The sequence below is a fragment of the Ptychodera flava genome, chromosome 21 (assembly GCF_041260155.1).
Source record: "Ptychodera flava strain L36383 chromosome 21, AS_Pfla_20210202, whole genome shotgun sequence".
NCBI classification, from domain to species: domain Eukaryota; kingdom Metazoa; phylum Hemichordata; class Enteropneusta; family Ptychoderidae; genus Ptychodera; species Ptychodera flava.
Window position 1 is genome coordinate 11,290,690 of NC_091948.1, and position 19,765 is coordinate 11,310,454.

The 19,765-nt window shown below is 39.3% G+C and overlaps 1 protein-coding gene across 1 annotated transcript; it reads left to right on the forward strand.

The window, feature by feature from the left end:
- The first annotated feature begins 1,648 nt into the window (after window positions 1-1,648).
- LOC139121401 (long-chain fatty acid transport protein 2-like) lies at window positions 1,649-14,414 on the forward strand. Its single transcript, XM_070686236.1, has 9 exons — window positions 1,649-2,321; window positions 5,002-5,226; window positions 7,324-7,482; window positions 8,089-8,213; window positions 8,732-8,926; window positions 9,531-9,621; window positions 10,730-10,928; window positions 11,745-11,842; window positions 12,614-14,414. Exons 1-9 carry the CDS (start codon window positions 1,841-1,843, stop codon window positions 12,922-12,924), a joined length of 1,884 nt encoding a protein of 627 aa, XP_070542337.1. The 5' UTR covers window positions 1,649-1,840; the 3' UTR covers window positions 12,925-14,414.
- Window positions 14,415-19,765: the final 5,351 nt, after the last annotated feature.

A 19,765-nucleotide genomic window follows, 5' to 3' on the forward strand; every position in this document is an offset into this window, starting at 1 on the left:
TTACGTAATCTCGTGCCATACATCGTGTTTTCAGCTGTGCAGTCAGTTGTCGTTCGAGTTCAACAGCTGCGTTTGCTAGAAATGGCGTCCTCCTGCCGTTGAGTGTTGCTGAAAGCCAGTGGCTTACACGTTAAGAATATCAAGCCACCATCAACCAGCTCCACCTACGCTCTACTTGTTCTCCCTCGTTCGTTTTGAATGGTAGTCAGATTCTGATCTCAATCACTGAATCCAAGTGTACTGAATTGCCACTGTGTGTTGTCAAGTGATCAGGGGTTCCAATGAAAGTGATGGGTATTAGGGAGAGGAGATCATTGATAAAAATACAGTCCTTTATTGGAAATATCAAACATACCGTCAAAAGGGTCTATGAATATATTAACTTTCGCACAGGAGCCTTAAAGTCACTGGAAAACCTGTGATTCGTCATGCAACCTTTCTTTATGCCATTGCAAGCAACTGTTATAGTAACGATTAATGTTTGCATCTGGTCAGGATAACTCAATTTCTGGACACAAGTTGTGAAAGTTTCGCCCCTTTCTTTCTTTAATTAGTGTAGGGGAGATGTTGGCCGAATACTTTCATCCCGGGATAAATTTAACACGGTAGCTCATCGATTAGGCAGTGTTTACAGACTATAACAACAGCGTGTTGTCAAGTGATCGGGTTCCAATTGTTAAGTAAAATAGAAAAGAGACCATTGATTGAAAATACAGTTCTTTACTGGAAATGTTAAATACGTCATCAATGATGTCTTGATTTTCGTGCAGGCCCCTATGCTCAAACAAAAGACATCGGAAACAGAGCCCGATCCACTCTGTTGGCAAATTTATCGCAGGACCTGCCTGGGCTATGTCTTGTGTGCAATCTATGATGGAAGGACTGGTTGGTAACGAAATGATGCCGGGAATTACCTATATTTCCTAGAATATATTTGTTACCGGTTGGACATTTTCAAATGACTTCTTTTGCACAATATAGAGAATACAAGACCCCAACCCCTGCAGTGCGCCAATATTAGATGAACCCACCCGGTCATAATAATTGAACCACAGTCACTCGTGGTCTATTCAGCTCTGGGACTATTCGCCCCATAGACCTTGTGTACATAAGCGAGGTTTTTTTCTCGCTTATGTACACTCGTCTATGGGGCGAATAGTCCCAGAGCTAAATAGACCACGAGTGACTGTGATGAACGCTTCATTTAAAATGCCGGAAAGCAAAGGAAGCGGGGACATTACGCATATAATTAGCATCTCATTGTCGTCTACATGGATTGTGTTCCCCCAATTATGCATGAAAATAAGCTGCAAAACGGGAAACAAAAAAACTATCGGACAAAAGATATAAATTGATTCAAATACTGCAAATACTTGTGCAGCATTTTTCGATGCCTGGCCGGAATGGCTTTTGTCGAAAGATGGAATTGTGGGAAAGAGTGAAAAGATTACGTAATCTCGTGCCATACATCGTGTTTTCAGCTGTGCAGTCAGATGTCGTTCGAGTTCAACAGCTGCGTTTGCTAGAAATGGCGTCCTCCTGCCGTTGAGTGTTGCTGAAAGCTAGTAGTTTACACGTATATAATAAGAATATCAATCAACCAGCTCCACCTGGACTGCCCAGCTAAATTTAACAGGTACCACTCGCACAAAGGTCAACAAACTCTACATTGGAGCGGAGGTGAAAGGTCGCCGATTACTAGGCTTTTACGTCGCCGCAACTGGACAGTGGTAACCGCTCCAGCCAATCATGCCAGGTTTACGGTGACGTTGCTCGGTTTCACCGCTATCAGTGCACCCTTCGTGAACGAGACATTACCGGCTTCTTCCACACCGTCAACATGTTACTCGAACTCTTCGTGACCATTTTAGCCGGGCTGTTTGTCGCACTTTGCGTTGCCTTGTACAGGTATCCTTACCTAGATCGAGACCTGCCAGAGATAGCGCTTGGAGTGCGTGTTCTCGGTCGGATCCGAGATCGAGTTCGCAAACAACAGACCATCGTGGACGTCTTTCTATCGATGCGTAATAACCCCAAGTTTACAAACAAACCATTCCTGCTTTTTCAAGACGAGGTGCTTACATACGACGACGTCGACCGCCTGTCAAACAAATTTGCCAACTACGTTCTCAAAGCCAGCGGTCTGAAATGCGGCGACACGATAGCAATGTTCATGCACAACGAGCCAGCTTTCATTTGGACCTGGCTGGGCTTCGCCAAGCTCGGGATAAAGTGTGCTTTCCTTAATTACAATCTTCGGTCAAAGTCCCTCCTCCACTGTATAACAGTGAGCCACGCAAAGGCAATCGTAGTAGGCAAAGGTAAGTTAAATTTATCCACTGCACAGTGAACTTTGGATAAGCGTCTATTTGGGTGAATTTTGACCTTTGGAATGTTGCCACCCCCAACTTTCGCTTGGGTAGCCCATGGAGGCACTTCTTTTGTATCTCAATAGCTTGCTATTCACTTTGCATTCATCGCACCTGTAAAAATCCTAAAGTTCAATACATTGTCACATTATTGACTACGATAAGTCTGCCGAAAAGAAGATGCTCTGTATATCTCTGCAATTGCTACCGACTCAGCGAGAAGCATTGAGATTGAACTATGTAATTATCAAAAAATGAAAATAATGATGTAAGGTCGTGCATCGGGTGTACCATGGAGGTAGCAGAGACTACCTCCATGGGTGTACGTTGTTCTCCTGTACGGGTGTTCTCATTTTGTCCATCAAAGCATCAACCTTGTTGAATGTCTTTTGTAAGACAACAAAGCAACACTTCGCAACCAGCAGACGGCTTTTCGCAGTGGCCCGGCATGGTATGCGTATGAAGGTGAACAAAATGATGTCTTTTGTAAGTTGCGATCGTCCATAGACCCTCGAGAAAAACTCGAGGGTCTATGGATTGTCCCACCGGCGTTATTGTAATTGCAGAACTATACAGGGTTAGTAGTTTAAGGCCAGCTTCTTAGTTAAGCTTTCTGTAGTGTTATATCGGAAAGCAAGAAAATATCTTTAGCGACTAAGCGGTGTGCATTTATCTTCCGAATACAATTATATCGAAACTTTATTTTTGCAGGACTCCATAAAATGTGTAGACAGAGTAACATAAATTTCTGCGATAAGACACTTTATATATCACTTTCAGGTCATCCTGTAGCTTCAATACCACTTGGCAAGGTGTGTCGGATGAGTTATGACTCGGACGACTACCAGTTGTGTTAGGTTATTACCATAGTGTCTGCCCCTTCGAAAACGAAAGTGGTTCAAAGGTCACGTGAAAGGGAGTTGTGTTGGTTCTTAAATGCCCTCCCCCACCCCCGCGAATGGGAAGATTCGAAAGCTTTTCCTTATTACGTCACACCTACTTACCGTGAACAAAATTCAGCGGCCCCGTATTGCCGCTTTTACCGCAGTTTGTTGCCAAGCCACTTCTTTAATTTGCTTATTTTTCGGCTCTGAGTGAGATCATAAAAATCGTCTATAACAAAACCTTTCTCACACTTCACCTCTGAGTAGGTATGTAGACGTAGATCATGATGACAACCACTGCCCGGGGCTGGTTTTCATGGTACCTGGCCGAGCGAGAAGTCAGTCATCTTAACCTCCATCGGTAAACAGTCTGTCATTTAGCGCTTTCATGATTTCCTCTTTCTAATTTATTTCGTTTTCGTTCATGTTCTTCAATCAAGTCAGGGGAACGTTCATTTGATAATATTTAGGCTTTATCGTGACTTTACTTTGACTTTTCCATTCCTTGGCTGTCATGTTGTCATGTGTAATCTGGTGTTTCTAATCGGAACACACCGCCGGTCGAACACCAAGACTGACAACTGATTTCGTCATGATGAAGCGTGAAAAGTTGATGGTGTACTTCACGGGTTTCGTTTGTTTCTGTATCTGATTGTGGTCGGAACCTCGGTCAGGGTCACCTCGGGAGTAGGAATAAACTTTTCAAATATTTAGAGTATTCATCTTACTTTTAGTCAGTCTATCCAATGGCATGTATGTTATCGAACTGCCGTAAAGGAAGGCCGAACAAAGAAATGAACGGCGGCTACTATCTTACCTTACCTGTTTGAATTTACCGTGACCCCTTCAAGTTTTGACGTCGTCTTTGTAAGAGGTCATCCCATACAGCGGGGTTGCTTTGAACTAGTACTACGGGTTCATGGCGTTATTGGAGAGGTCAATGCAGGTGAACTCTCACACAAATAGACAGATATATCTGACCGCAATCAAAAAGGGGTGACGAATGACTGCCCGTCCTACTCCCGGAAACCTATAAATTTAAACGATTGAATAGGGCTAAAGAGCAAACTATTAAACTATTTTGCACCAGTAACATTTTCGAAATCTTTCACAATTTTGAGAAGGATCAGCCACGGAGCTGTATAGGTTTCCTTATGATTCGTATCGCAACTCAGTAAAAGATTCGTCTTCTGTTGCTTGGCTTTCTCAGTGGTCGAAAGTCAATTTGTTGTGATGACTAAAGACGCCTGGTATTTATTTACTAATTTAATCATAATGATATGTTATTTTCTATAATCTCGACTCAAGACAAAGATTTTGCATAAAAAATCTTCACTCATCATTTTCAAATTGACCGAATACGGCATCACGATCGCCATTGTAATTTGCATGAAATTGGTTGAACACCTTTTAGACCCCTTTCCAATTTGTTCAAAATTGTGTCTGTCGACAAACGCTTATTGGATTTTCTGCACATCTTCTTTCCTGAGTTATAATAGTGATCGGCCATAGTACTTCATTCCGACCTGATGATTCCTCATGAACGATGCAATAGCGAGTCAATAATAAGGTTACAAGTTTGTTTGTTTTTGCTAAGGCCATCTAAACCCAAAGCTTACTAATTTCCTTTTTTACCTATTTATTCGTGTGATTATTCATTCATTCATTCACACACCCACATATTTATTTATTTATTTATTATTTATTTATTTATCATTTATTGTTTATTTATTTATTATCTTTCACAGCGCCGGAATTGCTCGGTGCCGTCAAAGACCTACTGACGGAGCTTCAAGCGAACGACATCGCGGTGTGGGTCAAAGGAGCGCCGCCAACGCCAAACCCTGAAAACTGCCTTCGCTGGGTTGACGAGCCGGTTGAGAACCAATCAGATGTCGCCATACCGAGAAGTCAAAGGAAAGACGTTGATATGGGTGACACATGCGTGTATATCTATACATCTGGCACCACAGGTAAAAAAGAAGATATCGGCTGTTTATTGACCACTAAAGTATCCAAAATTAAAGGAAGCAAAATTTTATTTAATTTGAAGGGACAACAGCTATGCATTTTATATACTTTTCATTCTTTTTGTCACGGTCCCAAAGGAGCAAACGTTCGCATTCTCCTTCATACAATATGTTGAAAGACAAAGGAAAAGCCTTACTGGCTACACTTTAGAATGTTGGGCCCACACTTGAGAATATTGTAAATCAACATAATCCTAGGGGGTCCAGTTGTTAGACAAAGTACCAGGATCGAATCCCTCTGCAAACCTGATTGTTTTCACAACAAAGATTTTTGGCTAATTCTTACCGACGCCGACTGTCTAACCCGTTGTATTGCACAGTAAGTGAGGCTACCCACAATCCTCCATGATCTGTACACACGGAGATCACTCACTGAACTGAAGCAAATTTCTTCTGTACACAGAACAACTCGGTCCATATTTCAAAATTCTGGCAACATAGTTCTGATCATCATAATTTTCTGATTTCTCACTGTGAATAATGAGAAGATCAACCCTTTTTCCGCGGAGGAGATAGCAATTTTGTAATTTTGTCGACATAAATTTTTGACAGCCATACACAATATTTTCAAGGAAACTAAGGGAATAAGTTGCATCTGTGTTGGCGAAAGAAAGGGTATTGATTTTGTTTTACTGTTCGTAACAAAGGAAATTTGCATGTCTGACAGGTGGTATGATGAGACCATCTTAGTTGCTGATAACTTTATCTTGACAAGTGTGCAATTTTTAGCACCTCCAAACATCAACTTCTCATTCAATTTTCTCTTGAATTTTAAACATAATCAATAATTTAGGAACATAGTTTTAACAAATAATCCTGAACTTGAATTGTAAGTTAAAAATTGTTAAGAAACTGATAAAATTGAAAAAGCCTTTAGCAAAAAATGTCTGAGTGAACAAATCAAGGGGAATTGTGGGTAGCCTCACTTACTGTGTATTGTGGACACGAGAACGGTAGGACGCGCCTCGGGGACGGATATTCGGACTCAAATGTTTGCAATATTTTTCTGTTCTACCGCTTGTATGGGCTTGCCCAAATTTTTAATTTTTCCCTAGAATTAATGCAGGGATGGTAAAGTTAATTTGTTTCTGAGCTACCAAAACTTGCACATTGACGCCAGATTTTAGAGCATGATTGAAAGTTTCTGTAGGGAAAGTTAGAGCAAAAGTTTTAATCTCTCACTTTCGAGGCGCATGCTACCCAAATTCTCGTATGGACAAAAATATTGTCACTTAAAACAACGTTAATTTAACAGAACTAATGTACAGGCTGTATTTATAAGAATTTAACATCATTTGGTCTGTGGATTAAGAAACTATCACAAACATAACGGAAAATGCATTAAAAGTTAGGGCTAGTGGAGTGTAATTTTTCAAGGTTAAAGGTGCATATTTGTGAACAGTATTTGTCATATACGCTCATGAATCATAAGGTATATTTGTGAAAAAAATAACGTAGAAGTACGTGGCCCAGAAATTGCCATTATTATACACCTACTGCCGTAACCTATGGGAGTTTGACCGTCCAATAACTTTCCGTATTTTGTATAGTACGCGGAGTCCCGAATACGGGAGACGCGCGACGCGCCTGTTTGGGGTTTGTAGCAATTTTATTTCAACAATCGCGCGCGTTCCACTCATATCGCGCGTGCAGCATCCCTCAAAATTTACCATAGAATTAGTTTATACGGACGATTAATGGAGGGAGGTGTATAATAATAGGGTTATACACAAAATACGGCCCTGTATGGACTCGGGCTCAGTGAGTGACGTATTGGACTCGCCTTCGGCTCGTCCAATACGTCACTCACTGAGCCCTCGTCCATACAGGGCCGTATTTTGTGAATAACCCTATATTATTCTTCAGGTATTTGTAACTTTTACAATTCCCATTTCCGCATGTTGTTGAACATTACTATATCTAGTTTTCTGATTGCAATATCGTTTTTGCACAGTAAGGCAGGACACATGTAGTGACAAATTTGTTTTCTCATGGAAATTGGAGTGTAGGTTTGACATAATTCTCAATGACCCTGCACAGGTCTACCGAAGCCGGCAAAGATTACCTACAAGCGCATAAATACAACCCTGCACATACTGGACTTGTTCAACATCACCTCAGACGATATCGTATATTCCTCACTTCCTCTGTACCACAGTTCAGCATTCTTGATCTGTTTCATAAGCTCGCTTCAACGCGGTAAGTATTTGCGATGCCTTAATCTTATCATTCCTATTCCTGTGTCGTAAATTATCGAGGAACTTTACCAAGTACGGTTTGTTTTTGCAGTGTTTAAGTACGCTCTCTTCGTTTCGGGAATGAGGGCGCAGTTCAATAAGCAAATAACTGTTGACATGAGACTGAAAGAAACCTGTTCAGACCGACTGTTCTCACACTACAAATCGCCACGTCATAGAAATATGGTTAGGAGACAACGCCATTATTACTATAATCCCCGGTCCCTTGAACATTTCCGTCGCAAAACCAATATAAGCCAAACCAACGACGGAGCAGAATATTAGTTTCACTGTTGCACGCGTGGATAAAAGTTTCTCATGAAAAATTACTTACCCAGCAATTTTTCTAAACTATGTTATTGCCGATTTCCCTCGCTATAAACAGCAGGACCCCTTCTTTTTGGGCCGTAGCTTTCAAAAGACGTTCTCTATGAGTTTTTAAAATAAACACTTTTATCATGCGTCTGTAACTAGACCTTTTCAACGCCGAAAGACAGTAGAAATAACAGTACGACTGCACACGTGAATAGTTTATCTGTAATGACATCCTTTATGTTACTCTCAACAGGGGCAACCGTGGCACTGCGGACAAAATTCTCGGCCAGCCACTTCTGGACGGACTGCTGCCATTTCAACGCTACTGTAGTGATGTACATCGGGGAAATTTGCCGTTACCTCCTGGCAACACCACAGGTTCTAAGCTAATTTAATCATCAGCTTTGTTTATTCCCAAAACGTGTTAGATTGTAAATTAGACAATAGTGAGTCGGGAGACTTAGTATAAACATCGATATCGCAAGTGTTGATTTTATTGCAAGCAGTGTATTAAGAGTTGTCTGTCAAGATAGGGTCTGTGGTATATCGATGAGCCCTGCTATAGTAATACGTAATCCCTATAAATCGTTTTGTAAAATGCAATCAAAAGAATGAAAAACGTTGCCTTTACTGGCCAAAGGAACCTTATTAACAATTCCCCTTCAACAAAGAAAAGTGGGGAAAGTGGGAACGCTTTTATTTATTTTACAGTGAATGCTTTGAAATTCGTGAAGTTCTAGAAAGTGATTAATTTTCTCTTGAAGATAAGATACAATGATTTTCTCGGGGGGGGGGGTCGGTGACACTTTGTTTGCTGTTGTAATGTGAAATTTAAAGGTTTTATTTCGTTGACACACTTTCAACTTTCATGGGCAATTTCACTCCTATGCACACAGCATCCGGACGAGACCAGACACAGGGTACGCATGGCAGTCGGCAACGGCCTCCGTCCGGACATATGGACCCAGTTCCAGAATCGCTTCAATATCCCTGTAATAGGAGAGTTCTACGGCGCCACCGAGGGAAACATGTTTTTCAGGAATTGTTATGGCAAAGTAGGCGCAATAGGGCGCGTTTCACCGCTTATCAAGGTAGATTGTTATACGTTCTTGTTAACTGCATTACCATATTTACAGAGAATGTACAGTTCAGTACAACTTCTGAAGCATATTTCCGTCCCATTAATCGCTTCACCGATGGTGTCCCATCCTGGCGACAAATCACATTTTATAATCACCAGTTGAATAGCGTAATTCATATTATTTATTTAACATCTTTTAGCCTGAATTCACTCAATTTCAACGCTACGTGTACGTCTTTTAATTAGAGCAAAGCTGACAAAGTACAACAATTGACAAGCATGACGCTTAGTTTGGAGCGTTGTTAATTTCAACACCTCTGGCTGACCTTCCATGAATATATTGACCGTAAAGGATGCCCTCGCACGAACCTTGGTGGCGTGTTTCTCGTGGATCGTAATGGACCCAACGACGCATATAAACAAAGTCAATATTGCCGACAATTATTTCGAAGTAAATTAGGATTCTGTTCTTTTACGGAAGACTGTGACCTGATTTCTTGTCAGAACTAACGTTCGTGTTAGCCAAAGTAACAGTGGCAAAGCAATTGTTTGGCAGTTCGTCTTGGCACTTCACTGTCATTGCATAAGACCTAGCCTTCCTCTCGTGATTGCAGCTCGTCCGACCATTTCACTTGATAAAGTACGAGTATGAAACAGCTGAACCAATCAGAGACGAGAACGGAAGGTGCGTCAAGGTTGGCTTAGGTAAGCATGATGGGACATAGCTTTTTACGTCAAATTACATGAACTCCCAACTGCACAGTTGAAAGCAAGGACGTTCACTGACCAAAGTAATAAATATTGACTGCTTTATATATTACCTTCAAGTCCTTATCTCCTCTCCAACTTGTGTATGCACCACTATAATTGCTCCGAAAACATTGCCAACTTGCTAATCCGATGTCCATATCAGCGGATTAATTGAGTAAGTCAACACCACAGCCGTCACACACGTAGAAAACGGCTGTAGTGTTGACTCAATCAGTCAGACGGTGTAGAGTTGAACTCTTTATTTGAAATATCAGTCAAAATTAATAAGATCAAATAGGGTAAACCGTTGCACAAAAAACCTCCCTCTCTACCCCAGGGGACTGATCCTGGTAACTGCGTCTCTTATTGGTCAATCAGAATAAATACGTATACCTGTAAATAATTAATACCAGTTCTGGTTTAGTCACGTCCTTGCACCATCTAAGAAAGACACGCGTGACAAAGGGAACACATAGTGCAACTGAAGAATGCCTTGTGTAAGAATGCCTTCTGTGACGATTTTAGTGGTACTACATGTCCGTTATCGAAAATCAGGTATAGTAAAAACGAGTACAGAAAAAAATTGAGACGAAAGCGCCTTAACTTCATCAAAATCTCATATCAAGTTGTCAGCCTTTTCCATAACAATTTTGTGTGACCCGACTAAATATCGATACACTTATTACGATAATTTGGACCTCAAAACTATAAGACTGAAACTTTTTCCCATATAAACTTAATATCCGCCATCCTTGTATCTCTATGGAGGAAAATGAGTTTCCCAATTTTCACAAAACTAAGCCAGTGAAATTATATTTTTAACTCCATAAACTTCGAAATGAGCGCCCCCCACCAGTTGTAGACAAAAAGAATATTGTAAAAATTTGAGAGTCTTTAGTAACTATCTTTCACCTATTCGCATTCTTGGGGAAGGAACAATTCAAATGATTCGATACGGTTAACAAGTTGGTTAATTTATATCGACCTCAAAGAACTTTATCTGCGAGAACAATATCACAAAAGCATCACTCATGAGAATGACATATCATTCGCTCATCTCCAGGTCAGCCAGGGCTGCTTATTGTCCGAATCGATAAAATCGCGCTCTTTGACGGATATGCCGGGAAGAAAGAACACACTCAGAAGAAGGTCCTGACGAACGTCTTTAAGGAAGGTGACCAGTATTTCAACTCCGGTGACATCATCACTTTGAGCAAGGATTATTACCTGTACTTCAATGACCGTATCGGTGATACATTCAGGTAAGCCATTGGTCCCTATCTATGAGCCGAACGTTTGTTTTGGAAGAATGACGCATTTTGATTGGACCATTTTTTTTTGCTCTGTACATCGCACGGCGCGAGTAAAAGTCTTTACACGTATGTGCTTGGACTGCCAGTGAGAAATATTGTTTGCTCCAAAATTAAGATTAGCAAACGGTGCTCTTATACACGATAATGCTCCATGTAACACATTCAGAATTGTGATATTATCACACTGAGTTGGCGGTTTCCTTTATTTTTGTGTTTCCTTCTATACTATTTTTATACCGAACATGATGCGGACCTTTAATACAAAGAGCCATTTTCAATTGGTCTTTTTTATCTCATCCGCTTTTGGCCTTTGAGAAAGAAACAGTGATCGTGTTCTTAATTAGTGCTATAAACCCTTATGCTTTATATAATAGCGTTTGCTCCGTCTGCTTGAAATAAGTGATATAGGTGATATACATGCATCGAAATATTTTCTAAACAAATTTTTCAGACTTGACCCGTCTAATCGCTGCAATGTTTGTCAGGAAGCCGGTTTTATTGAAATGGCAAATCTCGCTGAGGTTCATTTCACACCGTTGCTTTGTTGGACGACAATGGCGTTATTTTGAACATTTGAATACCATGCATGCACTACACCTTTTGTTTAATATCAGTGATTTTATTTTAAAAACATTAGCCAACAAATATATTCACCTTCCGTGAAAGTATTCAGTCTCACAACAGAAAAGTTGACAATATTCGGTGACACGACTTTTCACTAAGCTATCAAACCCTAACAAAAGGAACCCATATTTTTTCGTTCAGATGGAAAGGGGAGAATGTAGCCACGACCGAAGTTTCCCAAGTTCTTGGAGATTTCCCAGCCGTCTTTGAAGCGAACGTGTATGGCGTTGAAGTGACAGGTGGGGTGGTGTTCTTGATTTATCATTTTCTCAGACTCGACTGGAAGATGATCACAGCGTCTCACGTGACCAGACAAGCAACATAATTAACAAGCAACATAATTAATTGAGGCGGGGACCAGCCAAGATTTGAAGTTCCACCACTTATGAGGAAACACTCAACAAACTCCTCAAAACTTCACGCGCGGAGCACCCGCAAGCGATAACGCCGAAGGCTTCCCGTGCGTGTCTGTCAAAAACTTGTTAAGACAACTACACGATTAGGGTTGAACGGAAGTTTAGAAACATGCTTGAAGTTAAAGATATATGTGAATCGTCCTTGACATATTGCAAAAATGATTCCGTGACGCGCTTTTTTCTGTCAATTTTTTATTCTTCAATCAACAAGAACGCGCAAAAAACATGACAACAATATAGGAATGCACGCAGAGATAAATGCACAGCGGTGTTGCTTTAGTATTTTTGTGTAGCAACAGTTCTGCGGTTTGACTTTTAGTGCAGCAATGCACAGTTATGACAGCTTAATATAACAGTGGCGTATGTGTACAGTTCTGAATTGAATGTTAGCGTCAGTTATTTTGTTTACAGTTCTGTTTTACACAGCACTGTTTTATGCACTATCGTTGCATATTTTTGCGTTTATTTTTTTCACTTTCTTTCCTCATGAGCAGAAAATTATTGACGCGGCGGGTCTGAATTGACGCATGCGAGGATGAGAAACAAACTTTTTGTTTTTCTTAGCCTCACTAGCCTTTTTTTATCTTATTGCAGGAAACAGCGACGGAAGAGCTGGAATGGCGGCAATAACTCTCAAGGAAGATGCAACTCTTGATCGCAAGAAGTTGTTCGCCCACGTCACTTCCTCTCTACCAAACTACGCTTGCCCGCGATTTCTCAGACTGCAGAAAGAAATGGCGACGACTAGTACCTACAAACACACTAAGACAGAGCTCACAAAAGAGGGATTCGATCCCAAATGCATCAAAGAACCTCTGTACTTCATGGATATGGACAGTAAAGAATATGTACCTCTTGATGAAGCGCTTTATCAGCAGATTATAGATAGGAAAGTCAAACTGTAGACAAACTCAGATCAGGGAACCATTAAATAAACGCATGCATTAGAGGTAAACTAATTCATATAGGGATGGACAGAAAATTTCGGAAAAAAAAAATTAAAAAATCTTAATAATGAGTGTCCGTATTGGTAAGAGGACAAATGCTAAGCTAACGCCAAAGCTTGGAAACAGCGCCACCATAGTATCATAGATAGTTTGCTTTTTGTTCTATTTCATCTCCTTTCACAGATATCAAGTGGTTCGCACTGACCTTAGTCACAAACTATTCAAATGCAATGAGAAATAAGATTTAAAGCAGCTGCTGCATTTTGTCAACCGTCCCATTAGTAATTTATAAAACATCAATGAACTTTGAATTTGGAATATTTTGTGTCGCAGTTTGTGGGTAAAAAAAAAATCACAGTTGAATGAATATTATCTCGATCAAACAGTCATTGATCAATGGCTTTAATAACCAAATGTGCTCATGAGCTTTGTTACTTCAGGGACGTTAGTTGACGAATACAATTGTCATCAAATTGATAGTTCATAGTGGATGACAACAGGGTATTTATCCGTTCAATATTCATATTATTGCGTTTGTTATGATGAGTGTAAATATTTTTTTCTGTAAGAATTGACACTTTACATCAAACAAATGATAGATATACAGCTTATATTTTCATAATGCTGTGAAAAATTATTATCCATAGTCAGAAAGTATTTCACAATAAGTCTTAAGAATTGCAGTGCTCCTCTAAATCGCTAGCTCCAAAATCGTTATCTTGATTCAAGTTGACCGGTATGAATTAGAACAAATTTTATATTGTTGACAGGTCATGGTTGATAACAACAGTGAATTTATGTGTTCAGTATTCATATAGTTGGCCTTGTTTTTACGGATGTAAGTCAAGGTCGTGGAGCGTCTTTTCCTGTATTCGGGAAGTAGTCAAAAACTAATGTTCGTACTACTAGCCAATTTGCGCGGGAAAAAACTGCATTTTTAACTCAAAACTGGACCAGGTCAAGTTGCAGAACCTTCACATATTGTTTTAACAAATGTGGAAATTTGATCAGATTCCCAATATATTCTTTTCATAATGTATTTACTTTCGTGATATGTGTAGCTTGGTTTTCTGCCGAAGAATTATATAATGTGTGATTGAAGATTGTACTTGGACACGTGACCTTGCATTGCACCACTCTTTCCTTGATTAATCAAGACGTGTTTGTTATTTCTTGACTTGAAACCAGAAACCTTCATTCGCCAGCCGAAATGTCGAATTGTTAAGATACGCTGTATTCTACCTTATTTTGATACATTTATCCTCCTCCTTCTGTTTGTTTGTTTGTTTGTTTGTGGTTTATAGGTGCATAAAACGTGTATGACAGTCAGCATGACGTTTTTGGTCAAAGCACATTCGACAAAGTTGATATTGTACTGTGAGACTAATTATATACTTTCTTACTGTTGATCTGTTTACATCTGTATGAATAAACTAATCTGACCAGAATCGCTTACTGTGTATTTTAATTCCACCCTTGGTCACTAATGCGGTGTTCTTTCATCGCGGTACTGGCAAAAACTAGGCAGTACCCTTGTTTTCACACAATGATTTCATGAGTTTTATCTTGGAAGTAATCATGTTGTATTTTTGTTGTACTAATGATTAAGAGATGTGCTTTTGCTTCGTGTTACATTTGTAAAGGTAGTGTATGGTAGAATTTGAATGTAAACATAATATCTTTGGTTCCATCCCATAATATGTCCGCTAATTCACTGGCCTCTGTGATAATATTTTGTTTCAGGCATTTATTAAAGCGATTATCTATTCCGAGGGACGGGCACGCCAGATATTAACCAGTGCACGACTCGAGTTCGTATAACGAGGTAACTGGTCGGTCCGATGCTATTACCGAAAACACTGTACTGTTTATAATCATAAGAGTACATCAACATTTGGGATTGAAACTTTTGAAAGGCGAATTCTTTTTCACTAAAAGTTTGAATGAAGTGTCATATTATATGGGTCCCCAAATAAGAATAATTGCAGTTGACAGATGGTTTGCACAGCTGACATGTTGTTTCACGCATGCGCACTGGTGACTATCAGAATGGCCGCTGTGCGCACTATTCTGAAATAATCGCAATCATACCAATCCATAATCCAATAACACTAGGTCAAAATTTGTAAGACAATAGTTGTAAACATAGACACAAAACAGCACAGAACAGACAGTAAATAAACGGTACACAAACAAAGTCAAATTCATGAAAGAAAGATATATGGACCTCTGGCCAAAAGACCAAGAAGTGATGTCAGGTGTTTCGAAAATAGTAAGCGCATCCTGCCCCACATGTGGCACCCGCCATATATCAATCTGTAAGTCAGATAGGTAGTGGTCACTAACTAAGGCCCAATGTCACCGATGCCATCAGTGATCATTTGTCGAAGAGAGATATTGTATTTATCTACCAGCTTGCGATACCTGCCAAAAAAGCGTTTGAATGTAGAGACAAGTCTTGCTCTGGTGTAACCTTGATTTAACAGTTTGAAAGAGAGATGGCCATGTCTCTCTACAAAATCACCATATGAACTGCATGCTCTTGCATATCGTATAAGCTGGGAAATGTATACCCCATAAGCAGGTGAGAGTGGAATATTACTGATGAGGTGTGGAAAATTAATTATACTAAAGTTGAAATCATCTCTCTTGTCATATAGCCTAGTAGAAAGGTGACCATTGGAGTCAAATTCAAGTAAAATGTCCAGATATGAAGCAGAAGAGGCCGTTTCTGTAGTTTCTTTAATCTCCAATTCTGGAGGATAATCATAGCGAGATATTTACTGAATTCAGAGTTATTCAATGAAATAACATCGTCTATGTATCTAAATGTTAGGTTGAAAGTACGAGCTACAGAGACCTTTTTCTGCTTGATAAGGTTCTGGATAAATTCTGCCTCGTATGAGAACAGAAATAAGTCGGCAAGTAAGGGAGCACAGTTAGTGCCCATGGGAATTCCTATACACTGTTGGAAAATGTGTCCTCCAAATTCAACGAATATGTTGTCAATGAGGAAATCAAGCATACTGATAATGTCTTTCTCGGTATAAAACACTTTAGCATTAGTTGTATTTTTAACAAAATATGTAGAATTATACCCTAATACCTAATAAAATACCTAATACCTAATACCTAATACCTAATAAAATTGATGCAGTTTATTATATCTCGTTTTGTTTATTAATTTTCATAGATAAATCCCATCCCCGTAACAATCTCAAATTTACCAATAAAGTGTTTACATTCTACGCAATCAAGGCAATATGAGCCTCGACAGTGAAAGTCTTACAAGTTTTGCTCAAAGTTTCCTTCAACTGTTCTCTTACCTAATCAAGAATAAATTTCAGGGATAACCGTGCAAAGCTTAGGACTAGAGAAACAAATCACCCAACACTTACTGATATTTGAAATTCAAAACGGCATTCGCCCCAGCCCTGTGTAACTCCTTGGGGAAAAGTTAAATTTTCGATTTTCGAAAAACTAAGACTGAAAATTTTTCGGACTCCAAGAGATAGATCGGGAAAAAGATCGTAAAAAATTTAGAGTTCATATCTCTCCCCGAGGTGCAATCTACCTAATTCAACGTGTTCAGGGCACACATTAATGGGTACTGCTATTTTCGCGGTTAGCGCTCGACCAATAAGCTGTGCTTTCATCATCCATGTGAATTTGCCATGTAGCATGTCGTAAATCAAGAGCACGGTAATTCTGATGCTAGGAACACTGTTATATATTTATTTATTTATTTATTTATTTATTTATTTATTTAAGTAGGTAGACCAACGGGCATAAAGCCCATTTACAGACACCTAGAAAATAAAACTTAACATATAAGCTAAAAAGAAAACTATACGCAAAAGAATAAAAAGTGACATCACAATCATAACTAACACGTAGTAAAAAACAACAATCAAGGAAACTAGTAAAAACATGCACTCTGCAGCGCATGCCGAAAGGTGAAAGTAGAACTTAATAAATCAATATTTGGATGATCTTTTAAGATTCCATTGATAGTATTTAAACATCTTAAAATTGGAGAGTATTTCCTGAGATTAATTCTAGAGGCACTGATGCGGAAAATGTAGCTATTACGCAGCTGTCTGCATGGTACGTTAAAAGGTATTTTGTACAAAATGGACGAGCAATTATAATGTGCATTGACAAGTTTGAAAACAAAAGTGCCATCTAAAAATTTACGCCTCCTTACCAGTGGGGGAAGCTTATTAGAATATGAATTCACCCAATCTTTTCATGTGACTCCCATGCCGGCGAAGAGCAGACATATCAACACTTTTACCATAGATATACGATAATTAAGCCAGAAAAAGTCAAATGGGATGATATGTGAAAGAAAAAAATGTTCAAAGCCATACATACTTAATTTTTAACTTTACCAGCCGACATCATCAGAGTAAAGATCCGTTTAAAGAAGTGTACGTAAAATGCATTTAGCTTTGGCCAAATTAAACGAGACAGGTTGAACTTGAAGACCTTGTGCAATGTTCATGCCTCTAATTTACAACTCTTCAAAACGACAGCAATCACATCTGCCTGAACCACTTCCCGGATGTCATCCAATAAAATAGCCTCACCTCATTCAAATTATTCCCTTGACGAAAAACAAGATGTACCAGTTTGGACATAACACCCTTTGGTAAGGTCCTATCGCAATATGAAATTTGTTTATTTTTGTGAATGTCGTCGCAGCGGTATAGACAGTCAGGCAAAGAAGAGCTGGTCACGTGATGGAGTGTCAATCTAGTTGACTGACAAAGCACTGGGCTGTTCTATTCTCGGTATGTTTGCAAATACTTATTCAATTCACAACCAAATATAGAATAGTCGATTCATTCGCAATTCACGTAATGACTGATAGGTTGTCACATGCCATATTGGAACTATTTTTGTGTATTTTCATGAAGTGGCAAATATTATTTGAGAAAGAATGGATACCTGTGGTGTAGGAAAATTAATGACTATCATCTGTCATGACCTTCCAACCGAAAATGATTTTGAAATAAAACTAAGGGAAAGCGAAAAAGTAAAAATGTATATATTCTTCACTTTTATCGCTACATAATTAAACCAAAATAGTTCCAATCGTGTTTTCAACGTTTAGCTACCGTCCTATTTTGACATTTTCCAGGCTATTAATGTTCTCGGTAGGACAATGGTTTACGTCCGGATTACCGGACAGGGACAGGGAACAACTATTTTGAAGCGAAGTGACCGATAGACGTCCATTACGGGCCCGAAGTGACAGATCTACGTCCATTACGGACCCGGGCTAGGGGAAGACTGGATATTAATTCAAAAACTATAGATTCTATATAATTCTTTTATGAAAAGAATTTCATGCCAATGAATGCCCGGTGAATGACGTTCACGGCAGCACTAGTGTTTCCGTAAATATACAGATGTACCTCAATGCAAAATGCCGAATAAATGAATCTGCATTCAAAATTATGATAGGCTTAACTTTAATACAACACTATAAACTTTTGCAAGAATATTTTGACTATCAACCGGACATTTATGAAAGCAGCCATGACGTCTGCCGCGATCTCCCTCAACATGGCTGCACTAAGTGAGTTAGCATCGCATCTGTCGCTATCACAAAAACAGAAATACCAATTAAAAGAGACATATGGAAGATGTAATGTTTATAAAATTATTCCAAGTGTTTTAATGACTGTGATCGGTGTAAAATAACCTAGGAAAAATGATCGTGCAGGTAAAGATACTTAAACACAAGACGACGTTGTTGATATTTTTGCTGGCCATGATATGATAAGATTAGGTCTTACAATCCTGGGCGCCATTACGTTTATGCACATGTCGCAAGCAAGTTGCTCTAAACTTGAGAAAGGAACGTTGTATACGTGCCGATATAGAGCCCCGGAGACAAATTTGATAAAGGCTATCAATTAGAGGCTGGCGACCAGATAGTTCGACGACTCATATCATTAACGGCGTCATATTGACGAATAACCACTAAGTGTTGGAAACATTTAGTGTGTTGAGATAGCAAGTTTTAATACTCACAAAGTCTTGCACGCATTGACAAACTCCATCACGGCTACTTTGTGCTCACAGAGAAGCTCACTTTTTTCATGGTCTGGTCGGAGAACAAGGCAAGGATGTAAGGCCAACAGAGGTTTGTGTCTGGTCCTTCATATTTGGCATATATAATATGATGCAGTTTTATCCTTTTTTATACTTTTTTTACAAACCACTTTGGTTTGACACTGTTGTCAGAATGGGTATTCAACTTTTCTACTGACCGCAAAATGCTTCCCTTCTTTCTGAGTATTTTAGGTCATAAATCATTGATTAGTCCCCACGGACACCGTCCTGGGGGACTTATACACTGTAAAGTTAAGTGTACAAGGATAGAACACCAATTAAACGCCTTTTTGTAACACTTTTTGAACGCCTCTGGACGTTCAGAAATTTAACACTACGTGTCCAACCAACGTTCAATTTTTGAACATACGTGTGCAGATTTTGAACGCTACGTGTTCTTCAGACATTATATTGAACGCCATGGTGTTCCATATTTGAACACACGTTGCACGGGAAATGTGTTCAAAAAATTGAACGCTTTTACGCGTTCAAAGGGCTGTAACACTTTTTGGACGCATGGACGCCGTTCAACGATAAGTGTGTTAAAGGGTAGAACACATGATGCGCGCTTGTTGAACACCTTTAATTTTGGGCGTTCACGGGGTGTTCAAGCCTTGAAATAAAATTACTGACCATTGATATCAAGTAAAATTATTTTATTCTAAAATAACAC

Excerpts from the sequence above, each read along its gene's own strand:
- LOC139121401 (XM_070686236.1), top strand. The coding sequence starts at position 1,841 with ATGTTACTCGAACTCTTCGTGACCATTTTAGCCGGGCTGTTTGTCGCA. Across the intron at positions 2,322-5,001 it reads GGCAATCGTAGTAGGCAAAG|CGCCGGAATTGCTCGGTGCC; the intron begins GTAAGTTAAATT and ends TATCTTTCACAG. Across the intron at positions 8,927-9,530 it reads GCGTTTCACCGCTTATCAAG|CTCGTCCGACCATTTCACTT; the intron begins GTAGATTGTTAT and ends TCGTGATTGCAG.